Source organism: Scardinius erythrophthalmus (assembly GCF_964197995.2).
Source record: "Scardinius erythrophthalmus genome assembly, chromosome: 3".
NCBI lineage: Eukaryota > Metazoa > Chordata > Actinopteri > Cypriniformes > Leuciscidae > Scardinius > Scardinius erythrophthalmus.
The window spans coordinates 37448029-37476005 of record NC_138223.1 but is presented as its reverse complement, the minus strand read 5'-3'; the positions used below and the strand labels follow the sequence as shown (position 1 = coordinate 37476005).

Sequence of the window (27977 nt, the reverse complement as noted above, 5' to 3'; positions counted from 1 at the left end):
GTATTTTACACACGTTTCGTGTCACAGAGCTCATTATTTCATGTTTCAGGTTGGCTGATCCATGATGGCAAACTCAGAGCATGTTGAGTTTAAGAATTCACTATGCAAAGAGAATGAAGCAGCCCAGTCTATGATAGAAGTAGGAACGATTACAGAGACTGTTGAAGGTACTGAGAAAAAAAAAGCAAATTATTTATCTATTCCCAGCCCAAACCCATCGCCACATTGATGTGTTAAATACTGCTCTTGTTTACAGAAGACACTACAATGGCGCCCTCTTTTGGTGATGAGAGGTCCTTTTTAGGTGAAGGTCCTGCCGCAGGAAACACTTCTCCATCCTGTCAAGATATGAGAACGATTGATGAAAAAATCTCTCCCATAGAAAAACAGCTTCAGTACTTGCTGAACAAGGCAGATGAGTTTCAAACACAGCTTTTGTGGAGGTGCGGTTATATCTAGAAAAAGAAGATTTCGATTGTTTTCTGTTACATCTCATGATTGATTATGCTTTAATAAGACAACATATGTTATTGGATTTTTATTATTGTTGTTTTGATATTAGAAGAGACGAGGAAACACAGTTTTATTATACAAAAGCAAATACGTCAACACAGAAAAGAAAGCTCTGTACAAAAACATTTTTAACAGCCAAATGTCTTCTGATGTTACCCATCTAATAAAAAAAAAATCTGCTCTTGTATTTATTTTTGTTATAGCCAAGACTGCCCCCAGAATTATGAGTTTGCCCATATTGTCCCAAAGTTTCTGCAAACTTGTCAGTCGTACTTCACTTATTTGGAGTCCACAGCCAGAAACTCCAACCCCTTCCGTCCACCTCTGTCCACATATATTCGCACACAGGTGAGAGACTGATTTATTCTCATGCTCTGCATTGTGGAAATAACTCACATATTCATTGTGTTTATATCCATCACAGCTTTTGCAGTTCTCTCAGCAACTGTGTTCTCGTCTGGAACAGCTGATGTTGCTGTACGCCTCCTTCAGTTTCGTCTCACTGGAGGAATCTGATCCACTGAGGTACAAACCAATTAAAAATCATAGATAAAGACAGGCAGTAGACTTGCCAATGACGGTGAAGAGTCAGTCAAAAGAAATGGATCCTTTATTAGCACAAAAGGAAGGTTCTCAGTCAGATGCCTGTTTTTTTGGATGTCATCAGTCATAAAATACCCAGGGATTGCATTATTTCTGTTAGTACTATTTCCTTCATTGCAGATTTTCACTAAGTATCTCTTTCTACAGTATCTCACACTTCTATATTGGCCAGTGTCAAATAGACAACATGAAGCTGTCAATCTTCCGGTACTGTTGCCCCACCCCCTTTCTTGCCACAGCCAGTACTGGGCTATACAAGCGTATGCGCTGGAATGTGGAGCAAGAGATACAGGGAGGAGAAGGAAAGACATATGACAGTGCAGAGTTGTAAGTGAGGTTTAGTCAGAGAGACAGTCATTTAAAGGTCCCATCCCATTTGTTTGTAAAAAGAAGGGGAATTTTATTGTATTTTTACTGTGATTTTTATTATTACTATAATCATTTTTTATAATACATGTTGTTAGTTAATAATAATGTCATTTAAACATCCATTTTCAGTCAAAGCAACTTTGTTAGATGCACAGGGAAACACTGATAACAGTGTAGGAGTAATATCTCAACTAATATCCAGTTTCTTGTTCACTTTGGCATGGGATTGAATTATATTGTATGTGTTAATAGCCTTACTTTTTCTTTTTTTTAGCTTATTAACACCAAAAACATTCTAAATTCCAGTACAAATCTCAGGTTAATTATCAAAAAGAGAACATAAGTCATATTTTGGCGATGAATAGTGCCACATCTTAATTTTTACAACAACCCCTTACTACCTTCACAGTTACTTTCTGTGCTGCAAGGATGTCATTGAGACACAAGATGATAAGGATGGAGAGGGAACATGTGAGGGAGAAAATACAGAGAGAGAGAAAAGAGTGGCAAGGATTTGGTCTATTGGTCGGTGGGTCCAGACGTACCCTGACCCAGAGGACATCACTGATTGGTAATGTACTGCCCTCAGTTCAATAGGAAAAGATGGAGAAATAATGATTAAATGCATTATAATTACTTAAACATTACTACAGTGAGGAAAATAAGTATTTGAACTCCCTGCTATTTTGCAAGTTCTCCCACTTAGAAATCATGGAGGGGTCTGAAATTGTCATCGTAGGTGCATGTCCACTGTGAGAGACAATCTAAAAAAGAAAATCCAGAAATCACAATGTATGATTTTTTAACTATTTATTTGTATGATACAGCTGCAAATAAGTATTTGAACACCTGAGAAAATCAATGTTAATATTTGATACAGTAGCCTTTGTTTGCAATTACAGAGGTCAAACGTTTCCTGTAGTTTTTCACCAGGTTTGCACACACTGAAGGAGGGATTTTGGCCCACTCCTCCACACAGATCTTCTCTAGATCAGTCAGGTTTCTGAACTGTCGCTGAGAAACACGGAGTTTGAGCTCCCTCCAAAGATTCTCTATTGGGTTTAGGTCTGGAGACTGGCTAGGCCACGCCAGAACCTTGATATGCTTCTTACAGAGCCACTCCTTGGTTATCCTGGCTGTGTGCTTTGGGTCATTGTCATGTTGGAAGACCCAGCCTCGACCCATCTTCAATGCTCTAACTGAGGGAAGGAGGGAAATCTCGCAATACATGGCCCCGGTCATCCTCTCCTTAATACAGTGCAGTCGCCCTGTCCCATGTGCAGAAAAACACCCCCAAAGCATGATGCTACCACCCCCATTCTTCACAGTAGGGATGGTGTTCTTGGGATGGGACTCATCATTCTTCTTCCTCCAAACACGTTTAGTGGAATTATGACCAAAAAGTTATATTTTGGTCTCAGCTCTTTTCAGGTCATTGACCAGCTCCTCCCGTGTAGTTCTGGGCTGATTTCTCACCTTTCTTAGGATCATTGAGACCCCACGAGGTGAGATCTTGCATGGAGCCCCAGTCCGAGGGAGATTGACAGTCATGTTTAGCTTCTTCCATTTTCTAATGATTGCTCCAACATTGGACCTTTTTTCACCAAGCTGCTTGGCAATTTCCCCGTAGCCCTTTCCAGCCTTGTGGAGGTGTACAATTTTGTCTCTAGTGTCTTTGGACAGCTCTTTGGTCTTGGCCATGTTAGTAGTTGGATTCTTACTGATTGTATGAGGTGGACAGGTGTCTTTATGCAGCTTACGACCTCAAACAGGTGCATCTAATTTAGGATAATAAATGGAGTGGAGGTGGACATTTTAAAGGCAGACTAACAGGTCTTTGAGGGTCAGAATTCTAGCTGATAGACAGGTGTTCAAATACTTATTTGCAGCTGTATCATACAAATAAATAGTTAAAAAATCATATATTGTGATTGGATTTTTTTTTTTTTAGATTATGTCTCTCACAGTGAATTTAGCACATACGATGACAATTTCAGACCCCTCCATGATTTCCAAGTGGGAGAACTTGCAAAATAGCAGGGTGTTCAAATACTTATTTTCCTCACTGTATATCATATAGTAATCTATCTATCATATATCCTTTTATAATACTGCAGTTACAGTTTCTGCTTTCCACAATACACAAACAAAAACTGAAGCTAATCCTAGACAAGCACTGAGCTGGTTTGAGATCATTTAGGACTAACAGGTAAAGCTAGCTGCTAAATTCATTGCGTGTATATGTTTTGTAGGGTGTTGTGTTCAATCCCTTGTGGTCAGTACAAGCAGCTGTTGTGTCTGGGAATTGAGGAGCCTTCATCCTGCACTGCCACAGACTGCCTGCTGGGGGTGCTGCTGTCTCCACAAATAGATGGTACATTTGGCATTAATACATGAGGTTGTGCTTGCTCAGGGCCTCACCCATTCTGGAAAGAGCTTTTGGTTTATTGAAATCAGATGGGTAACAGAGTACAGATAGAAGTTGTAAATCCAAAACTGTAGATCTTTCAAAATAACTTTTATAGTTCATGGCTATTGTTAATGTTGTTCTGCAATGTAAGTTTGTTATATGGTAAATGATGAAAAGCTCATTAAGCAGAGTAAAAGTTCAAGATTAAATGCCAAACCAACTTTATTTTTCATGAAAGCATTAAAATACAGTGGCCGTCCAAGTTACAAAGTCCAGAAATAAAACCCGCTGGCAGTCCTGGCCCACTGCCTACTCTTCTCTATAAAACAAAGAAATAAAACAATCCTTCCTTTCAAAATAATAAATTACAAAAATATACACAATAAAAGTGGGGAAATGTACCACTGAGATGCAGTTATGTCTTTGCACAGTTTTTGGAAAACATGGTAAAAAAACAAATGTAGAGGGTAGAGAATTATGAATAACATTGTTGTATTCCTTTCATTTTTCTTATTGTAATTCAGCCCAGTCAAAGCTAGAGTTGTTTTCTGTGCATTATTAGTACTGCTGGTTTTTGTCTCTATACAGTAGCTTTCCCTGTAAATTTTTTTGTAAAGTGATATGTCAAGTTATATACAACAGTAGTTCAGCCAAAATACAGTGAAAGTCAATCTACCTGGAATCCCTGTGTGTGTTCCCTGATTCAAATGCCAAGTGGTTCTTTTGATATATTAAAAAAAGGAACAATTCTTCTACAATTACAGTGTCAAAAACAGTACTATATAATCTCTAAACTACTAGTTCACAGCACTGGACAAACAGGCAGTACACCAGTATAGTACAAATGAAATTAAAACCTCTTCATAATACAGTAAACCGACTTTAAACATGATCCTTTTTAAAATAATATACACGTACTTTCACAAACGACAAAACAGATAATATAGGCGAGATGAGCTCCAGTAATCAAATTGTGCTTTAACATTCCTCTGGGCAATCAAAATTGCCAAGTTAAATCAATTCATTCAATCAGATGTGACAAACAAAACTCCTCAAAAGATACACAAACAACAATAACATCTGACTTATCTAATTACAAGTTAAATTTGGGTGAACATATTAGGCTTGCTTATAATGTGACCCATTGGATTCCCTTTGCTTTGGAATTCTTAGTGGGTTTTTTTCCAGACGCACAGATAAGTTGCAGAGAAACACAGAGACAAATCAGTGAAAGACTATTTTTCCCATTCATACTAGATGAGACGAAACAATTAGACCCCAAGGAGGGACTGTAAACACTTGGTAGACTATTGTGTGACACAGTGTATGAGAGTGCTAATTTAGCTAAAAGTCCTTCCAGCCCTCTAAATGTGGGAGTCAATCTGAGGCACAGCAAACCAGAAAAGTTTATTTAAATGAGTGTGGTTATGAGAGCTGCTACTTGTTCCTCAAATAAAAATTCCTTCAAAATTCGGACAGGTAAGGGAGGCACAGTGTTCAGAAGGTTCACAGTAAAGATGATTATTTGATGTAGCTGCACAGTTGTCATCTCATATAGTTATAAAATGTCTGTAACACATTACAATCTAGAATGTCAAATGGTTCTGGTGTCAGCTATTTCTAAAATGTTACAGCAGTGCATATAGTTCCAGAAAAAATAATAAAAAAATCATTACTTTGTAGGTCACAAATTTTCCATGTGTCACTCTTTATAAGTATTAGACCAAAAATGATCTTTGACCCCCAAGATGTTTAGAAAATTCAGGTAGCTGTGCATTCTTGGAAAATCTGTAATACTGTCTTCTTATTTACAGTTTTCATTTCCAAATAACTCAATGAATTACCCAGTGAAATTCCTGCAAATCTTGTCAACCAGTGGATTTAATTAATGCACAGGAAATGAGTTTTTCGATAACAGCATTTTGTGGTATTTAATTGCACAAAAGCTGCATTCAACCAGTTTGGTCTTTTGTAATAAGCATAGAGCAAAAGAACAAAAAACACACCTGATTTTGAAACCTGCATGTTTCAATTTACCTCATCTTTTTCATAGATCTTTTGCTCAGAGAAGCCAAAGAAAGGGGCCCATTTTGTTTAAACTTGCTCAGTCATCGAGTTGGCATTTTGCCTCCATTGTGGGTAGAGGGCTCAATAATGACTAAGAGATAAATGTATGTAGTCCAAGCCAGCCAGACATCTCAATTAAACCTTAAGGAAATGGCTTTTAGGCATGGGGGCAGGTCAGACGTGACTGTAGTGTTTCATTGCTTTTGAGTGGGTGGAGAGTTGAAATGAAAGCTCACTGCTCTAGAATAACTCTCAGGTTGAAGACCAATCAAAGAAAGAGCAAGATGGTGATAGTCCTGTTCTGCAGCATCAGTTTCTTGTTCATCAGTTTTCTACTCCAACACTTGCTTAAATACTGCAGAACGGAAATGGATGAACCTGTCCAATCTGTGACTACATCCTCTGTAAAACTATATCATAAAACTGTTATCTAATGCTACAACATGCGATTCCCTATTGGTGGACCTTCATCTTAAATTCTTTGAGTTCATATTTGGGAAGCTTTTTATTGAACTTTCCTCAGTGATGCGTCTCCAGCTCTACAACGGTCCACTCACCTTGAGCAGAGCTGCCTGGAACCTCAGGTGAGAAGCTGCTCACAGACGTCACGGTGGCTGAAGGGGGTGTCAAAGGTGGCAACAAGTTGGGCCACAGGCTGCTTTCGAGGGGGCTGAGTGTCCCACCTGCTCCTCCGGGGAGCAGAAAAAGGGGCGAGCAACCATCACCTGTAAGCAGTAATGTCTGATGGATGAGCTGATGAACAATGTCCACCTTCTTGCCCCAGTCAAACTCCAGAGGTGGAGGTTGCTCGGGAAATCCCAAGGGAGAAGGACTGTCTTGATGTGATGCAGGGTCCGTCTCCTGAAGTTCTCGCTGTGGATCTTGAGTAGTAGACTCTGAAGAAGGTGTTGAGTATTGTGAAGAAAGATCATCCGAGTCATTTTTTTCAGTGCATCTCTGCATGTCTTCTCCATTGAAAGAGCTTTTATCTTCTACTTCAAGCACTCTTTGTCCCTCCTGCTCATCTTCTGTGTCACTTGCTTCCACAGTTTCATAGATGGTGGAGAGTCCTGATGAAGGAGAGAGGACGACTGGTGTATGCACCTTGTGTTTCTGCTTCTGCTGCTCAAGTTCTTGTTGCCACTGCATGATCTGCTGTCGCTGCTTCAGTTCTTGTTCCTGCTGCTTAAGTTGCAACTCAAGTAAATTTCTCCTCTGTTCCTCCTCCTGCTCTCTTTCATTCCTCACTTGTTCTTCCTCTCTCGCTTCTTGTCTCTCTTGCTCTCGATTACGTTTCTCCTGTCGTTGCTGGATCTCATGAAGGTGCTGTTGGTGTTGCTCTAGACATCGAAGTTGTGTGTTTGTCACTGCATTTGGTATTCTGGGTGGGAGGTCAGTGGGAAGCCGTGGTGGTTGGGTCACATGGGCAGCACGTGGCCTGAGACGAAGTTTGGATGACATCGTCATTTGGATGGAAAGCAAATCATTTGGTTGTGGTGGAAAGCTTAAGTTCCTTTCTGTAAATGAAGCATAGAGTCCAGAGCATGTTAAAATAGGAGAGTTTAGCAGAATGCAATAAAAATGTTAAAGATGGTTTTGGTGAAGCAGAAAAAAGCATTGTGGAGAAACAAAATTGTGAGATTCAAGTATAAGATGAAACAACTGTGGCAGAAAAAGAAACATAACTAAATGTGCACCTTGTGACATTTTGTGAAGAGATTTGTGCAATAAAAGTGGCTATACCCTGTATATGCAGTAACCACTAACTAGTGTGAAGAGCAAACAAAGAAAACAAAAGCTGATGAGGTAAACAATCTCCCTTAATGTGACAAGCTGAACACATGCAAAAGTGAGTGCTCACCATGCATATTACAATATAGCAGAAAGCAAACATGTTCTTTTTTTAAACAATGAAAAAACATGACCCACCAATAGATCCATGCTTATAAAACAAAACATGCTTTACACAATAAGCCACCTCAGTGTACAGCATATTTCTTTGGTGAGGTGAGCATGCTTAAAAACAGGAAAAATTACAGAAAAGTGCATTGTGCAAAGCAAGTCCAGTTTGGGGATTAAGAACAACCCAGCATAGGGATTTACTGAAGTCCAATTAGTCCAGGTAAATATGTCAAGTCAGGTCCTTTCAAATAGCTTCAGCAGTTAATAATCAGAGTGATTAAAGCGGTTTCACCCAGTTAGTCCCAAAGTGGAAGGTGTGCAAAGTCTACTCCAGAAGCAGCAGTATCAAAATACAAAGATGGAGAATTAAAAAAAACAATGAGGTGGAGGACTTAAAGCACCTTGATAGAGGGTGAGATCCAGAAGGTTGATGGGGTCAGATCTCGTTTTTCCTCCTCTGGATGGTAGGGAGTTGAGAGGAAGGCGGGATCAAACAAGGAACGGAGGAGGAATACAAGCAAAAGGAACATACTGGCATAGAAGAAAAACTCTTCTGCTGCAAGCATCCTGTTTTCTTTATATAATTAATTTACACAAGGTTTAACGCATGTATATGTATGCAAATGTGTATGTGCAAGTTTACAATTTAGTATAAGTAACTGAATTATAATGCCACAACAAATACGGTACCAACTGGTTTAAGTGAATAAATCAAATATTCCATTATGACCCAAATGTGCTCTGAAGCTATAAAACAATACCAAGAATGTGTCTCATCCTTATGTACTAAATATTGTTTCATAATATTAAATACCTAATAATAATAATTTCTAATGAATAGAACAAATTAATCTTTGTTGTCATTTGGCCACTTCAAATGTTACCAGTTTGAAAGTCCATAGTGATGGATGAACAGTGGGCATTAAAATAAACCAGTGCAAATTACCTTAAAATGCAAACCTCAAGAAACATACAGAGTAAAAAGAAATCATGTTAAACATCTAACCTTTATTTAACGCTAAGACAATAAGTACTCCAAATAAGACATAAAAGTAAGGGGTTAGCAAACCCTAAAGTGCAGAAGAGAGAAACATGTGAGGACAGGATATGATAATGATGATGGGAAAGGGATGAAAGAGTGGCATTTATAGTTAACAGACAACAGAATACAAAAAGCAATGAATATACATTTGTTCAGTAAAAAAAAGAATTTGATAAATACACAAAATATGTTGAAAGTCCATTACATTGTTCATTTTTCTTCAATGCTTATTTTGTCATTTTGAAGACTCCACAAACAAACAATTTCATGCCAGTTCAGACCAACACCCATTATTAGTTTTAAAAAGAATAGTTGAGAAAAAGTCACCTCAAGTGTAAATGGTAGTAGCTATTGCACATACAGGTTCTAAGCCATATACTTATAAATGTAGTTTTAATATCTGTTTCATATTGTGTAAGTGGAACCATTGAATGAGCGTTTTCTTAACTGATTAAAAAGACATCATCAACTGGGAAACCCCAAGCTAGACAAAATCCAAAGTGCACTCTATACGTTACCTGCCAGGGGACTATCAGTCTTTTCGCATATAGTGGAGTAGTAAGGATGCTGAGTGTTAAGATCTTGCTCTTCTTCTTGGTGCTGTGGGGATGAAGGGTCAGTCAAACCTGACTGTAAGGGTACAACTCTTGGTACTGAATCAGGCTCAGGCAACTCACTGGACTCTCCACACAGCATGTACTGTTGCTCTGGGTAGGACTGGAACTCCCCATGTTGGCTTTTGATATGATCAATCTTTTCCCCGGATGCAGTGGTAGGTATCAGGATCAACTCTTTAAGAAGAGATGGATCCTTAGCCTCATCTGGGAGCTGCTCTTCGTTTTCAAGAGAAAAGATGCCAGGACTCTTGCTGCAACTCTCGGCAGATGACTGGGCATTGGAGTTAGAGGTCATGTAGTCAAAGCCATAGGATGCAGCAGAAGTGGCAGACTGCGGGGTCTCACTACCACCACCAGCTTCATTCTCCCCGCCCATTTCTTCACGCTCCTCCAGACTGGACACATTGTGGCCCACAGGCGCAGTTTCATAGGCATTCCCAGTGCCAGGTAGCTTAGCTTGAGGTTCACTGATCTGCATTTCACCTTCCGTGTCACTTGCCTCATCCTCTGTAGCTGATGAAGGAGATGATGGAGCAGTTGCTGGACCACCCAGTACATCATCAGCTGGCAGAGTTTCTGGTTCTTCCTCATCATCATCATGTTCAAGGTGGATGGCTAGGTCCTGCATGATGTCAGGCTGGACAGTGGGGACAGGGTCCAGCGGTTCTGGCTGCAGCTCCCCTTTAGAATGAGTTTCAGTATCGGAGAACTTGTTGCAATCTTCCACCTCTTCTGGTATACTTGTGTCTCTGTTACTATCAGATGCTAAGTCAGGGTGACTGGAGGTACCAGACTGGAATTTGCAGGTTTGAGAGGGTGTCAAGCCTGGTTGGGGACTAACATCTCCCTCTGCAGCAGTTAGTGGGCCTTGTTGAGGTGAGCAAGTTGAAGAATCATAAAGGTTTGGTGGTAGAGGGGAGGAAGAGCCTCTTTCAGAACTAACATCAAGTTTTGCTTGAGCAGGTGTTTGTGTTGGGGTCTCTGGGTATGCTTGCCAACATTCAGAGGAAGGACTTGAGAGAAGAGTAGAGGCAAGCTGTGGTGGCTGGGCCCAGGCATCAGCAAAGTAACTAGACTGGTTCCACTGGGTTGCCAGAGGGGCAGAGGGAACCATGGGAGGAGGCTGGATTCGGTTCAAGTTGTCTAATCTGTAGTCTTCAGTCAAGTCATCCTCATCTGCATTCCCATAACTTTCAAGCCCACTCTCAGTAATGCCCTCACTTGCCATTTCTACATCTTCATCCTCTTCATCGTCCTCATTGTCATGATGTTGCCTATTAGAGTCCTCTGCTCTTTCTGACCCTACCTCCATGTCACAAACTCGATCATCATCGTCGTCATCGTCATCTTCGTTAGCAAGAATATCAGGAACCTTCTCAAAATCAGGGGACCCAACAGATGCACCTTCACCATCAGCTCCTTTAAGGCTTGCATCACCTAGATCATCCAAGCTTTCCGTGCCCTCCAGGACACCTGGAGCGCTGAGCTCTGATGCTCCCTGTTGGCTGCAACTCACCTCCTCCGAGTCAAGCTCCGAAAGCAAGGCCCCTGCCCGCCAGACAGACCCAGCAAGTCCAGCTGACCCAGGTTGAGACTCTTCGGTAGGCTGGGTGCCACTCATTTCTGACAAAGATACTTGCTGACTGCCTTCTCTCTCTTCTTCTTCCACTGCTTCATAACAGTCACTGTTAATCGCTTCAGCTTTTTCAGCCATCTCTACACCTGAGGACACTATAGTAGCAACAGAGTTATTAACTGATGAAGCAGTCATGGTTTCCTGCTCAGTTGCTTCCTGCGCAATTGGTGCCACAGCCATAATAAGCTTTTCATCAACTTTTTCAGACACATTCTCTTCAGATTCATGATCGACCACAGATGATGTCAGACAAGCCACTTCAGCAGGACTAGTTTCTATTAAGGCCTCTTGAGCCTCAGGCTCTGTTTTAGAAACATCCAGCACACTTTGGGAGTTTACATCTACATTTTCCTGCACATCTAAAGAGGAGGATGGTGCATCCATAGAGCTCTCGACAATTGGAGTACCTTCAGGCCCTGAAACAGACTCTTCCCTGGCTATGGCAGCAGCTGTTGCTACAGCAACAGTAGCTTCTGCAGCTGCTGAAAGTTGCACGGACTCTGCTGCAGCTTCATCATCAGGCTTTGCTGCAGATTGTTTACCATCGAGCTTTCCTTTGACAAGTGGCAAAACAGACTGTGTTGGTTTAGATGGCTGAAGCTTCACTCCAACCCCACTACCTGCTTGTCTACGACTAGGAGATGCTGCAGCATTCTTGCCTGATGCTGGCCATGAGAGATTGTTTCGTGGAGAAGGGGGCACCTTACGTGTTGGTACACTTTTTTTGTCATCTGGTTTGGGTTGAGGTGCTTTGATGCCAGGTGGAGGTCGTTTGGTAGCTGCAGCTGGTTTTGGAGCTTCTGAATTTGAAGGCTTGTTGGAAGCAGGATGAGATATTGTTGGGGCAACTGTTCTTTTTGCAGGTGCTGTAGTGCTAGTTTTTCCAACATCTATAAATGACAAATAGATTTTGATGACTTAATGAAATGAGCAAAAATAAAGCAATGCTTTTCCATAAATAATATGAATTTAAATGCCAATAAATGGTTCATCACCTTTTCGAGCAGCTGATGTTGTAACCAAGGGTTTAACAGGCTGTTGTGTAGCGATGCGGCTTGTTCTAGTTACTGTAGTAGTAGTAGTAGTAGAAGTAGTTGTACTGGTTACCGTTCTTCTTGTAGCAGATATAGCAGCTGGTCGTGGGGCAGAACTTCCAGTTGCCCTAAGAAAAAACACAAAAAAAAATTCATGAGTATTTTAGAAAAAGAGTGATGTCTGTTTGGTGTTTGCTATTTCAATTTTTGCATTTTGGATGCATTTTACACATTCAGATAATTTACTGTATGATCGAAAAAGTACAAAGAGCAGATAGACGAGGTAAGTTTCAAGGTGCAATAATTTGTTTAATTACAGTTGCACAAAATGGGTTCTTATCAAACCAGCTTTCTGTCTTGGGTAGTAAATCTGTAGTCTGCATGTGTACCATAAAAGGAATTTCAAGCAGCAACAGAAAACCAATCCACTAGGGCCATTCATCAACTAATGCATCTATCTCTCATTTCTCTAACCTGAGAGAAAGTGATTTGAGTAGGGAGGAGGAAACTAGAAAAGGGAGAAGAAATGGTGTAATGAAGGAAATAGGAGTAGGGATTGGTAAAGCGTTTGGTAAGAGACCACATTAGGGAGAAATGGAAGATGATAATCAATTTCCTTTGGCTTAGCCTATACTCCCTTAATGTAGTTGCTTCTTAATTCACCTTTTCATGTTCACATAGGGGAGAATTAGTGATGAGAAGACCACTTGCATCATCTCATATGCCTCGGTTAATTGCCATTTAATGGATGCTTTTTTAGTCAAAAAGACTTACAGTTCACAAATTGCCCTTAGCTAGATGATCGACAATCATATTTGCCTTAACCGGACCTAAGACTCAGCTTAACACTGATAGGATCTGATAAAGTTCTTTTGTTTTTATTTGGACATGAGCACAACAGGGTAACGAGTCACAGAAACAAAGAATGCTACTAAAAATACTATGGCCACAGTTCAGTGCCACTGTATATACTGCATTAGTGAATCCCAGATAACAGCTACCAACCTAAATAACAGGTTGCAACTAATCAGAACTAAAAGTAGCAAGACAATAATAAGAGTAATAAGCAGGGAAAAACTGTTGAACATCTATGTTTAGTTTTTAGTGCTGTCAATTGATAAAAAAAAAAGCGAATTAATCACATTTTTCTGTAATTAATTGTGATTAATCACACCTAATGTTAATATATTAATAAAAGTTAATATATTTTTATAATGTAATTTCACATTGACCACATTTCACTAACATGAAACCAAACTTCATTCGCCCCAATGGAAAGCATCTTTACACCATGTAGCAAATAGTAAATGGGTTAACAGTGACCGATTTTAGCAGCAACTTCAGCATCTCTTTATAATTTAGAGAGCATTTGATTGGACAGAAAATCTGATGAGAAGCTGAAGTGCAGAGTGATGTCATTAAAATCATTAAACCATATTGGCAGAAGTGAGAGACTAAGTTTTGAATGCTTACATCTTCTAAATGCGGATTTTGCCATTGTTTTGGAGCAAATTCATACTAAAAGCAAAAAAAATCCACTTTGATTTCATGGGGACTTTAAGACCTGACACAGATCTGACACATTCTATTTTAGTCATTAATTTAACACTTTTTTTGTTACTTGTTTAAGACTCTGCTTACGAGGATATTCGCCAATAACAGGCATTTTGACAATTTTGTCCACTCAAATGCGAAAGAGAACTCCATGCTGCACTGTCTGAAGCGGCATTCTGTGCGCAGGTTTCATGCATTTGTTCAAAGAGCCGCTTCACAATGCGGCAGTACAGTTTTGAGTTATTTTTTGCTTCTCCATTGCGTCCAAATAGTTTAAAAGCATTTGAATGAATGATAGCGTGATTATTTGTAACGCTAGCTAAAGGATGGCCGGAAAAAACGAATACTGCGTAAATTGCGTTAAATATTTTTAACGTGTTAAACTGAACAAATTAAATTGCATGTGTTAATTTTGACAGCCCAATTAGTTATGTAGTAGATACAGTCAAACGCTGTGGAATGCCATCGGAACAGATTAACGTCTGTTTAAATGTCATGACCTTTGCATTAGTCTTTATAATCAAAAGCATCATAAAATACTTTAAGAATCAGATCTACCAGAACTTGAAAAGATAAGAACTATATGAAGCATGTTTGAATGCTCAATTCCACACCAATAACCATGACAGAAGACATACTCCAGCTCTTCGCGCAGACAATACAGGCAATGAGCGTGTTCCTTATAGAAGTGCACAATAGAGAACATGGTCAAATGGCTTGGCCCCACATGCCAAGGCTATAACATCTCCCCCACAAATTATTCTGAAACAACAGCCAATTGTTAAAAGGATGAGAACAAAAGAACTGGAATTTCCCAATACAATTCCATGACCTACATTAGGTTTATTTGTACTTTCTAGGACACTGATTAAACCATCTTTGGTCAAATTAAAGCAGAATAAAGACAACAAGAGGGAAAAGAAAATAGGACTGCAATCACATTATATAAATAGAGGGCAACTAACAGGAGAGCATTAAGGCATAAGATAAACGTAGCATAGCAACTAAAGTAAACAGCTTTGCATCTTTATCTTCATTTCTGTAGCATTATGGCTACAACTCGATTAAAATTATGCAGCTGGAGAGTACGAACCTAGCAGTTTCCACAGACATGCTGACCTCAAAAGCTCAGGCATCCAAAGGATTAGGTATTTACAAAAACCTTTGCCTGATTAGGGCTCATTATATTTCTGGCCAAACAGAACACAAATTGCCAAGGCTATAATTTTGATAAAGACAAGACTTGACAATAACATGGTAGACCATTATGTACCTATTTTTCCAAGTCCTAAACAACAAAATAATTGGTCGAGAAGTTTAAGATGGCAATAAAATGTCAAAACTAAATGCTCTGCGAATATGAATGATAGTAGAGTTTGTGCTTTTCTTCGGTTAAGAAGTCAAAGATGTTCCTATAGGAGCAATCTGCCTTTAACTCAATGGAAAAGAACACCACCCACTGGCACAGACATCTGCATATCAATAATTAAGCTTTAATTAAGTAATGGCCATAAGGATAAAGGTACTGTTCTGGATTTTTTTTTTTAAAGTGTTCAGTAGAGCATCGGGCAGTGGTTTTCCTTTGCACAGTTGCACACTGCTTTAAAACATCACTCACTCAGTTTTAACTGCTCCATTCATTCTGGACCTTTAAGGGTTTGCCATGCTTTTATTTTCGACATTAGCACCATTTTAAAATTTATAAGCTCATTCATATTTAAACATTTGTCTTGTGGTATAATGTGACAAAGGCCATCTGGTTTCCAAGTAATTTTGCAGCAAAGGAAAAAGGAAAACAAATAGAGATAGGCTAACCAGAAGCTCATTTCAAGGGAAATGAAAATGCTCTGACTCCTGCAGGCTAAAAATTCAAGAGGCTCACTTTACAAACTAGACTCAAACTCATTTGGTGAGCACAGCACTTATCCAAATCCCATGAAACTACAAACTGAGTGAGCAAGATGGTTGGTCTAGTAGGAGTGGCAGAACCATGGCCCAGAACCCTCTTAGTTTTACCTTACAAATCACAATGTTATCTATAGACAGGCAAAGAATTATCTCCTCCTTCTAGAAATGCCTGAAATATCTACCTGGCACATATACCAGAAAGAAAAGTAAGAGTGAAAGCGAGGATGAGAGGAGGGGGAGAAGCTGTAGTTGGATCATGAGAAGACTTTGATGGAACTAGTTTACATTTCCCACAGTAGGGGTGTGATTGTGTTTCTGCAGTGCAAACATTTCATTTGAAGCTACAGTGAGGATATGCATTGTGTGACATGCATCAAAGGAAAACATACCCATATAAACAAAGATCAAATGAGTGCTCAATCATACGATTCACAATCCATTTCTCTATTCTCTGAGCATTTCATTCAAGAGTGAATTCAGAGTTAATGCAGAAGCACACACAATGCACAGTGCACACAAACCACACCCTGTAGTCTGCCTAAAACACACTATAAAAATGGAGTCTAAACAGCCTTGTAAACTGACATTACCACATAAATGCATAGATTAAGCACATAATTAATCTGTAATCAGCAGACAAGACTAGATAAACTGGATGTACTCTTATGAACAATTGAGGAGATCGGATATGGAAGTAATCAGCTGCAACAAACACAGTTTGACTCTTCAAAACAAGGTTCCCAAACTTTTTCGCCAATGACTTCAATGTCATGCAGTTGTTTGTGATTACTTAAATTTTAATATAAATATAATTTATTTTTTTATGATAAATATATCAAAGATCACACTCACAAAGTGAATTTTAGATCTGAGCAACAAAGAAAAATTCCATGACTGATTTAAAATTATGTAATACAAATTTTCAAATTGACATGCAGTTTGTGTTTTCATTGCGTTAAAGACATTTTTAATCATTAAAAGAAAGAATAATAGTAATAAATTGGGGAAGGAAATATTTGTAAGATGGGGAAAGAAATAAAACTGATCAGTCCCAATCATTTGATTCTGATAATGATCAAGTAAAACTGCAAAATAAAATGTTATGTTGGGATGAAAGGAATAAACAAGAGACTGAAGACAAAAAAGACGGACATAATTGGTAATGTAGCTAACTTGGATCATAAAAGCAGTTTAACTCAAGTGAAGACACCAATTATCATTCCCAGAGTGTATCATCAACAAAAAGAGCACTGTTGGGCCTATACTCTGGTTAAGCCATGATCTAAGCAGTCTTTCAGGGAGAATGACTTACAAAGGGACAGAAACTTGAGCCAATAACTGCCAGACACACAATAGTGACCATTCCACTGCAAAAAGCATGAAGTCATTGATATTGATAATGGTTTCTCCACTAAATGGTGCCCTAAACACAAAACAGTTCCCAAATGTGACTGCATCCAAATCTGCCTTTTTGATATCTTAAAGCCACATAAGTCAAATAATTGTTCAGTTCCCAACATTTCAATTTTCCATTCAAATACAGTCAAATGTCCAAGCTCAAATGACCATCTAAACTTCCAAAAGCTGCGTTACCTGTTAGTTTTGGGAACTGCGGTGGTTTTGGCTGTGGCTGAAGCACTGGGTTTGGCAGCAGGGGCAGTGGCTGGTCTTGGAGCTGGAGCTGAAGAAAAGAAATTTAAATAAATAATGTTCCAAAGTGAAAATTCAATAGGATTGCTTTGGAAAATAGTGGTGAAATATCATGCAAAGCCATGATGAAAAGAACCACAATTAAATTACATGTATTTTTATTTTACAAAAAAAAAACTAGCACATAACGACTCACTACACCATGAAACGTGCGTGTTGTAAATATACATGACATGACAATAATGGATTATTTTCTAATTACGATTAGTTATTTGTACATGCCCAAATCCAAACTTAGAAGTACCAGAACTTAACTCATGCCTGGCCATCTTACCTGTGGTTTTGGGTTTGGTTGCAGCACTAGTGGCAGGTCTTCTACTCAGGCTGGTGGCTGTGCCGACAGCTGTTCCTGTCTTTGTTCCACTGGCAACAGTTGTCGTCATTGATCTGCTAGTTCCAACAGTCGTTACTTTAGGTTGGGCCCTTGAGGTTGCAACAGCAAAAGAGCCAACAGGTTTCTTACTGGGACCAGATTGTCCAACATTAGTGGTGGGTTTTTTCTTGTCTGCTGCAGTAGTGGCCACTGGAATGGGTTTCTTGGTTAGGGTACTCGCTGCAGTCTTTGTGAGGCCATTAGCCGCACGGCTTTGGGTTGCTTTGGGTCGTGTGCCTGGTCCAGTGGTAGCCGGGCCTGCTGCTGTAGTCTTGCCTTTGGTTTTGCTTTTAGCATCTACTGCTTTCCCAGGAGCTTCCTTCACAGTTGGAGGAGCTGCTTGCTCAATTTGGGGTTCATCAGGTTGTGGAGGTGATGATGTAGTGCCATTTTGAGATGCCCCGTCACTGCTGGCTGGATCAGTTACGGGTTCTGATCCTTCAGTTTCCATTGGTTCAGATGGTGATGTGGCCACCCCATCAGGTTTCATCTCCAATATTAACCGTCGATTGGCTGCTGCTAGATACACTCGCTGGATTCAGTGCTGCTCACACACTGAACCCAGGGATAACGGATGTGTTCACCAGCTCAATAACTGCCCTGTAAAAATGTGGGAAAGACACAAATACAATGAGTTTACCAGAGAAAAGCTTTTGCCATGTGTAATAGAATAAAAGACTTTTAAGTAATCATAGAGTAAGAAAAAAATAAACACTCCACTGAGAGAACTTTAAGTTAAATGGGAAGCAGTGTTTTCTAAAGGGAACCATCCTCATGAATGGCAACTTGGGAAAAACAGGAAATGGTGCATTATGAAAGAACCAAAATACAAAAAAGATCACGTCCAGGTCAAGCATCCTAGATGCTCACTGTAGTTTTAAAATAGTTTAGAATATAGAATGAAATACTATAAAGTATCCTGTTAAAATAAAAAAAAATAAAAACATCAACTGTTGTTGCCAGAAATACAGTGACAATTTGTCATGTATTACAGGATGGAATATTGATCACTGTATATTTTACAACTTATAACATTGCCATTCACTTCTCACTCATTTCATTCACCAATACATTAGTCAGAAATGGCTCCATAAAAAAAAAAAATTATTAAGGGACAGGATATTAAGATGATTTATAGCTTTGATTTGTGTGGATTATTTACACAGAGCCATCACCACCACCTGCTATACAGAAATATGATGCCATTATCTGGACTGTAGGTTTCATCTACTGGTTCATTCAAAGTCAAACTAGTAATTTCCTGTCTGCAAAGTGCAAACAGAGATGATGTCATAAGTGAAGAAACACTTATGTCCCAGACAGTAGATATCTTTTTCACGCAACACAGATTCAGATCCACAACTTTTCATGTTTTATAAATAAAACTCAAATTAAATTTAGGTAGAATTCTGAAATAAAATTTCAATAGAACTCTTTTACTGGAGCACTGCACTATGCAAGTCTTTTTTTTTTTTTTCATGGACTGATGCAAAAGTTCATCAGCAAAAAAGATTGTGGAATTCGGGCTCTAAGAAAGAAGGATAAAGGGTCAATGGGGGTGTAGAGGGGGGGGGGGGGCTTTGCACCCATTCACCCCTCTCCATTCTCCAAACTCTTTTATTCAGAATCCTCTTGTCTTACTCCTTAACCACATAACCACAACCCCCCTCTTTCTTCCATTCTCCTTCCCCTCCTCCTCTGCATCAGATCTGTTCCTCATCTGCAGCCATACAGATGGCCCAAGCAGCTGAGCTATTGTTCTGGCTCTTCAACAAGCCCAAGCCACTAATCCAGAGAGCAAATAAAGAAAGGGAAAAGGGGAAAATAGTGAGAAGTAACAATGATGAGGCAAGCAGAGAAATCAAATTTTAAAATCATCATCATGCAAGATATGAGTGGGCTCAAGTGTGTGTGACAGAATCAAGAAGAGGAAAACAAACAGCAAAACTGTGAATAAAAATGTTGAAGGAAGTCACTCAAGAGACAGAAAACAAAGAAGATGGGTGACAAGTTCTTGAAAAAAACTTGTCATCCTACAGGCCGAGATGATGAATTGGGAGGTCATCGTTCTGCCCAGGACAGCACAGAAATTACCCAGCAGCCCTGCTGCTGTGTCTCCATGTGGATGTGAAGATCAACCAGGGACATTCAAAAAAAGACATCCAATTGAGTCAGAGAAGAGTAAAAAAAGAAAAGAAAAAAACGTTGCACAGCACTGATCATTGGAAAACAAGATAATATCTGCAGGAATGAATCCAGCTGTTTCACATCACAGTTCAGCTTCCCATGAATATCACTCCATCTCTCTCACCTCTTATTAATATTTTAAATTAGTTTATATTTTTCCATTTTCATCCTAGTTAAAGTTTGAGCATCTTAGTTTTGTTTTTTCATGTCTATAAAGTTATTCATTTTTGTTTTTTGTTTCAGTACTAGTTTTAGTTATTTTTGTACATCAAGTTAAACTAAATTAAAATGAGAACTAGCAGGGAAATCTAACAGCAAAAACATTCAGGTGCTCATGAAAAAAAAAAAAAAGCCTACTTTATCATCCAAACCAAATCTATTCATTCATACATAAAAATAAAAGTTCCAAAAGTAGGTTTCACAGTGATGCCATATTAGAAGAACTATTTTGGATCCCCCCAAATAACCTTCAGTGAACAGTTCTTCTTAGTGTGAAGAACATCTTAACATCTAAAGAACCTTTTTCCACTGTAAAGACCCTTTTATGCAATGGATGTTAATGGTTCTTCATGGAACCACAGATGGCAATAAAGAATGTCTATTTTTAACAGAAAACACTTTTCGACCAACAAATTTCTGTGATTTTTCCATTGCCTTTTCAGCTATTCATCTATTTGATTCAAGACTGATCTGCTAATGAGCCTTTCAGACTCATGCATGAACCAAATCAACTAATTCATTTAAAAGAACTGACTCAAAGAAACAAGTCACTCTCAAATAAAAAAAATAAAATAAAAAAAAATTACCACCATGGTTTATGAGCAAACAATAGCTGATATGATATTGGATAATGTATGATTTTCCAGGCTTGGAGAACAAGATTTTAAAAATGACTAATATTTGCAGTTTTTCAATGAAAGTACGAACCGTGTCTGCCTCTCATTAATCCCCATGCCCATCTTGTCCAATATCTTAATCTGTTATTTGTTTGGATTAGGGAATTTACATGTATAGACTGAGGATTATAAAGGTGCCATGAGGACATTTTAAAACGTGCTTCCCTAATCCTAAACCTAGCCCTATATTAAACTTCTGGTGTTATCAGATCTGAAATAAATTAAGCTGAATGAAGTTTATAAAGCTGCTTTCCACATGGGGACGTCATTTCCAAAGTGTGTGTCCTTTTAGTGTAGTGGTTTGATGGACTGTGCTGTGACAGCGTCCCACTTAGCAGTTCAGAAACATCTGCAGACGACAGCTAGAGACACACACACACAGGCACAAAGCAAATGTCACATTCTAGAGAATCTGTGCAAGAGAAACTGATACAAAATGAAAAAGGAACAAATAGCGAGACCTTGCAAACCCAAAATTCCTCCGCAGGGCTTCCAGCTCCTCAGGGCCGAGCCATAACCAACTGTCATAGACAGACGTGCAGCTATTTCCATGCAGCTGTAGTTGGCCACATCCTGCATTCTTGTAATAAGAGCCAGCAGCAGGACCCAGGCCTCTGTTTAACAAATATCTAGATCCTCATTCTAATTGTTAAGTTTAGTTTTAACTTGTAATTTCACAACAAAGTTATAATCTGTAACTTGATGTTACCAGGCGAAAACGGAAAAATAACCGGAATGGGATGAGAGGTCAAATAACGAAACGGATTTCACCAGAAAAGTAAAAAAGCAGACAGAAACGACAAACACATACCCCTCATACAATCTGCCCATACAAGGCAGTGCTCTCACAACGCTACCACTGGCACATGCACTCCTGAGATCAACACATGAAAACACTGAAAGAGTGCAGCAACACACCCCTCCTGTTCCCTCTCTTTTACTCCCTACACATTACAGTCAATTAGTCATCGGACTCCCACATTGACTCCATGAGGCTGCTCTTACCAAAGACTAAAATGATAATGTGCATCTTTCAATTGGCAGGTCCAAAACAGAGCTTGCATTGAAATAATAATAATAAAATTATCCCATAATTTAGCTACTCACCCTCATACACCTAGAATGTCTTATGACTTTCTTCTTTCAGCCAATCACAATCTGAGTTATATTAAATAATATCCTGGCTTTTCCCAGCTTTGTAACGGCATTGAATAGTGCCCAAGTTTTTGAAGCTCCAAAAAGCGCATCCATCCATCCATCCATCCATCCATCCATCCCCTTCACGAGAGGGTCGAGTTCCGGCGGAAGGTTGACCTCTGACCCGGCGTAGAATGTAGCTCCTTTTCTCTTATATCGAAATCCTCTTTAAATCTTCTTGTTTTAGACTTCTAATTCATTCATTTTTGTCTATACTCGTTAATTCTCACCTGAGCTTACGCTACACCAACAGCCCTGTCAGAAATGGCACACTTTATATGCACTTTCGATCTTGTGGACTTACAATGGTTGATGCATGCATGCGTCCATGAGACCGTAGGGTGTCCCATTTGTCATTTTAGATTTCAGAAGGGTGCCAGCACAATAAAACAGTAATAATGTAACATACATTGTGAAATATTGAAATTTAAAATAACTTTTGCAGTACATTTTAGAATTTATTCCTGTGATGCAAAGCTGAACTTTCAGCATCATTACTCCAGTCTTCAGTGTCACATGATCCTTCAGCTGCTTAATGTTTTAAATAGTTTTCAGGACTTTTTCCTGATGAATTATTTTTTTTTATATATATATAAATGTTTAACCAATTTAGTGCATCCTTTCTGAATTAAAAAAAACTAACTTACTGACCTCAAACTTTTGAATTTTTTCAGTCTGAGCTTACATAAGTCTGACCTGCGTCTCAAGTTGATAATTCACTGTTTAGTAGGCTATTTGCACACTGACCTCTGAAATTTGCATGGGCATCAGTCTGTGGGTGTTCACTTTTTACTTTCACTTCCCATATAGAAAACGACAGCCAGTAATAACTAGGCCCGGCTTTTTCAGTGTTCATTTTTAAGGAAAATCTCCAGAACGGATTTAAAAACAGTCAAATGTGCAACAGAGTACTAAACTCTTATCAGTAGCTTAAAGCCTAATCAAAATAGCAAAAACATTTAATAAACTCTGCATAAAGCAGCATATTTTTCAAAATCAGCAAAGGAAAAGGATAGGGGGGGGGGGTTGGTTTGGGGGGGTATTCTCTTCAGATTCTGTCTTGGCCTGCATATCAGTTACATCCCAGAACAAAATGGAACATGCTGCGTATTGCTAGGAAACCCAGATTCCCATCTTTCTCCCTGAGCTACATCTCAGCATGTTTATGAGCACACCACATTCCTTCATACGGACAAGAGACAGGAAGTCGCAACATTCATATACACCCACAACTGTGAGAGACTAAAACTGCCCATGTGAAATAGTCTTCTCGCGGGAAGGGGGAAATTCTTTAATATGCTCAGTCATTCTTTAATAAATCAGTCACCATTGGTGGGTGTGATTTCTCAACTTTCTGATTCTCCACACATAAACACACCTTTACAGATAAAATACACCCATATAGATATTATATAAATCAGCACTTTCTGTAAATGTTCTCCGACATTCACTAGTTCCTTTAGCAGGTTTCAGTTCTTATTGTGGTCAATCTAAAGTAACCTGTCGTCATTAGTACTGTGATTTGCATTAGTAAATGGTTACTATATGGGTGTAGTAATGGGTCAGTGTTGTGTGTGGGGTCGAGCTGAAGTGTCAGACTTCAGGGAGTGTGAAACGGTAGTAACGATGCAGATAAACAGGAAGAAACGTGACGACCCTGCTCCCACTCATCCAACGGGATTAACTCCAGACAAGCGAGCCGTCTGTGTTGTCTCAGTATAGGGTGTGAATGGGGCTTAATGACCCAGCAGGGTTTGATTTTGCCATGCGTAATGTAAGGATTAAGAGAGGACATTCCCCATTGTGTGCGGCGCACCATGCTGACGGGGGCAGGGCACAGCCAGAACGGGGCTTCCAAAACAACAGAGATATTGGACAGAAAGAGGCTGCAAAACGACACGGGACAAAAGTAAAAGTGGTGTAAAAGGAATTTTGAAGAAACTTAACTTTGAGCGTAAATTGAGTAAAGAGAAAGCTGGAACCATCTCACGTGTTCAAGACAGACAAAAAAGATTAGTGTCAGAAGATGTTATGGAGAGGGAGGGAGTTTTGAGAGAGGGAAGGAGAGAAAGAACAGATGGTGAATGGTGGCGTGATGGTTTGGGTGTAGTTTGCATACTGGACACGCAGCAGGACGCTGTGATGGATAGAAACTGAGCCCAGGAGGATTAAAACAGGACATCAGCTCCATCTAAAAAACACACACAAACAAACTCTCTGCCAAGTTATCTAGCACTGGTTTGCTGACAGTTAAAAGCTCTTATGTCAGTGGCAGGGTTTCAGCAGATTTGGGGGTTATAAAACCACCAGAAAGGATTTAATATAATAAAGGGGTATTTCAAAATGTTCTTTCCAAATGCCAAACTGACGTCAAGCACCAAGTAGATTATCCCGATGGTAAAAACTCAGGAAGCCATTTCACAAGAAACGAAAGAACACCAGGACTTAATGATTGTCTGGAATTCACATTACTGGAAGTGGAGTCAATCGAGTTTATACTAAACTAGGTTATCAGAGTATCTGTAAGGCAGTGGACTGGTGAATAAGCAAACCGATTTGATGATGTGGTTTATTTAATTCATCTGCTACAGAAAACTTGGGGCTTCTTCCTAGCTGTGTATCTGCTTGTCCAACTCGACCACCCCACCATGAGGTCATGGCTAAGCTGAAGCCAACCAGACATCTCAAAAGCTGTTAAATAGTCCAATCTGTGACTTCTGCATTGGCCAGAACATCAATATATATGCACACAAACACCCTTAAAGGGTTAATTAATCCAAAAATAAAAAATCTGTCATCATTTACTCGCCCTCATGCCATTCCAAACCCAAGATTTCAGAGATTTCGGTCCCTCCATTGACAGTCTACGCAACTACCACTTTGACGCTTTAAAAAGTTTGTAGAGATCGGAAAACGAATCCATATGAATCGGGCGGTTTAGTACAAATTCCCTGAAGAGACTCGAACGCTTTATGATGAACAGATAGAATTTAGGCTTTTATTCACATAAATATTCATCAACGCACACATCAGCATCAGTTGTAGTAAACAGAAGCGCAGGCATGTCCACTTGACGTGCTTGAACTAATGAGGTTTATTCTCATGTTACGCAGCACGTTTGAGCATCTGTGCACAAACAAAAATGACAGAAAAAAACTAATGTCATCACCAAAATACCAACCACAGACTTGAGAAGGATCAGCACCAAAATGCAACACCACAATGACAAAACTTGTATTGGTTCCAGCCCAAGATGACTTAACAAGTGATGAAATCATTAGCTCACAGAATGCAATAGAAAGCACAATCAATCGATACATAACACTATCGGCTAAAAAAATCTAAGTCTAATGGAGAAGCAAGAAAGTTTGGCAAAAATGTCCTGTTTAAACAAAGCGGTCAAAGAAGTATGGCTAAAACAACCACTGACAGCAGCTGTCCCTGCTCAACACTATTCTGACAGACCTGAGCTCAGGCACACATTGAAACAGAGGAGCTATCATACATTTTAGGACAAGTAGACATTACAATGAAAGCCCATTTTCATGTACTCGGTTCAAACTGGTTTTAGCTCTGGATTGTTTGTTCAGGTCAATCAGGGGTTTTTTTTGGAGGGGGGGGGGGGGTCCACAACAACAGCTGGCATTACAGACAACTGGGAAACACAATAGACCATTATGGGCTAAGCAAGACATCATAGTGGATTCACATTAAATGGCATAGATAAGGGTGTTTAAAAATACTCGATAAAGAATTTGATCTCTTGCAAATTAAAGGTGCACTCGGCAAGTTTTTCTAAAGGCTACATTTAGCTGGCTCATATTCGACCCGGTAGTACCAGTTTTGGACTTAATAGTAACACCTATTGCCCTGGATGCATTTTTTTCTCCCCACTTGAATTTATTCTGTTCGAACAGCCTGCCAGTCTATTCTATCAATCTGGACCATGCTGTTAACTTGTTTTGCTAGCTTGCTGCAGGGACAGCTGCTGCCAATGGTTGTTTTAGCCATACTTCTTTGACAGCTTTGTTTAAACAGGACATTTTTACCAATCACTCTTGCTGCTCCATTAGACTTTTTAGCCGATAGTGTTATGTATCGATTGATTGTGCTTTCTATTGCATTCTGTGAGCGAATGATTTCATTAAGTCATCTTGAGCTCAGCTGAGCTGGAACCAATACAGGTTGTCATTGTGGTGTTGCATTTTGGTGCTGATCCTTCTCTTGTTTAGAAGTACTGACAGGTAAGTTTTTGAGTACTGACTTAAAGTCAATGTGTTAATGTTGTTAAAATTACTAACTGGTTAATTGCATAATTCCGCTGGTTACGGGATCTCAACATGGCCTCGCCCATGATGGGCGACCCGCTCCGTGTAGAATTAACTCTTTTGGAATAAGACTGATATGTCTTCATCTAATGTGAATGAACCTCATTTTAAGGATATTTCTAAAACGTGCTTTCCATCTCTTTGTGTAAACCCTGTTAATTTGGGAGAAATCGCCGAATGCACCTTAAAATCAACACTTCATACAAAACGACCGCTCATGAAAGAATCGCTGGTGAACGGGCAACTGTTCCCGAAGCGGCCGCGTAAATATCCGGGCCATTAGCGCTAAAAGCGGTCATGAACTTCTAGAACTGAAGCCTAGAATGTAAACAGAGACAGGGTGTGATGAGAGACACGCTGTTATCTACATACCTACTGGCGTTACAAGGGCAAGGTGATAATACAGAATGACATCAACACGATTCAGACGATAATTTCAAGTCAAAACGTGGCATTGACCATACAAGCTCAGGATAAGTACCACAGGCGGTCCACATCACGACCATATCAAACAACGGCAATCCATGAGAGTCCACTTATACTATCGATTTTCTCTGAGCTTTTGAAGTTTAGTCGGATAAAGAGAGGCGAGGCGGGTAAGAACAACACAGGACAGCTAGCCTATGTAACTTGTGGACCAGCGTATACTAGATTCGATTGTCAAGTGAAGCGATTATATTATACGCGCTTCGATTAAAACAGGGATTTGAATTCCTCAACATCAAATCTTGTAATTACCAAAAACAGCACTAAACGTTTTATGCTGAACATATAGGCTACTATAGAAACCCCCACAAAATGCAGCGATTTCTTTGAATTTAAGACAGATGAATGTTGTATTCATAGGCTATTTTGTAGAAAACATGATCATTTTATGCTCAAGAAAAAAATGTTCATGCAAGGACATTCATTTTTATCCGCGCACGAATCATGTAACCGTCCGCAGCAGCCACGCGAAACATTTGAGTAATTACGATGCCCTTCACGCGCAGTGATTAAATACAAACGTATATTAAAAAAATAATCGGTGTAACAAACGGAGCGCAGGCCGCTGTTCAGTTCATACCATGTGTGTATAAATCGATACATCCTTTAAAAGCCCAGCCCAACCCAAACATGCAAAATCCGAACAAAACCGAACCTGATACGAGAAAATATTCAAAACGACAACCGAATGCAAACCAAGTTGATTTCGGTCCCGAATGAAATGACAATATGAACAGAGAATTTGAACCAGGCAAACAGGTTGAAATATTGGCAAACAGGTTGAAATATTAGCAAACATGCTCTAAAATGCCATTAATTACCTTCAGCTGATTTTAAAAGCGTCCTGTTTCGATTCCTCTGCTTCAATCTGGAAATGCAGGCAATCCACGACTTCACACCGGCGACAAGGTGATACGGGAGGCGTGAGGTTCCTTGTGCAAACTGCTTAAAATATACAAACGTGCTACAACAACAACAAAAAAAACCTTTATCTCAGCCCGCTGCTTTACTCTCGCGTTTCGCCTTGAGCTGAATCCAGTGTGAAGCAAGTTAACCAAATACTAACGTGGCAATTAAGAAACTAAAAAGGAGCAAGCCACCAAAAAGCCCATCGGACTCCCGGTTTTCATCCAATGGTGTCAAGT

General features: G+C 39.5%; 2 protein-coding genes across 2 annotated transcripts; one reads left to right on the top strand and one right to left on the bottom strand.

Moving 5' to 3' along the window:
• Positions 1-64: 64 nt before the first annotated feature.
• On the top strand, positions 65-3882 carry cUnh19orf67 (chromosome Un C19orf67 homolog; the record flags this gene model as incomplete). The annotated part of the gene is made up of 7 exons (XM_081360712.1): positions 65-167; positions 257-443; positions 717-861; positions 938-1038; positions 1264-1443; positions 1895-2056; positions 3738-3882. 7 exons carry the CDS (start codon positions 65-67, stop codon positions 3880-3882), a joined length of 1023 nt encoding a protein of 340 aa, XP_081216838.1.
• prr36a (proline rich 36a) lies at positions 3441-27977 on the bottom strand. The gene is made up of 6 exons (XM_081362136.1): positions 27654-27977; positions 17640-18338; positions 17249-17336; positions 12155-12321; positions 9425-12049; positions 3441-7479 (listed from the first exon to the last, which is right to left on the bottom strand). Exons 2-6 carry the CDS (start codon positions 18226-18228, stop codon positions 6482-6484), a joined length of 4467 nt encoding a protein of 1488 aa, XP_081218262.1. The 5' UTR covers positions 18229-18338; positions 27654-27977; the 3' UTR covers positions 3441-6481.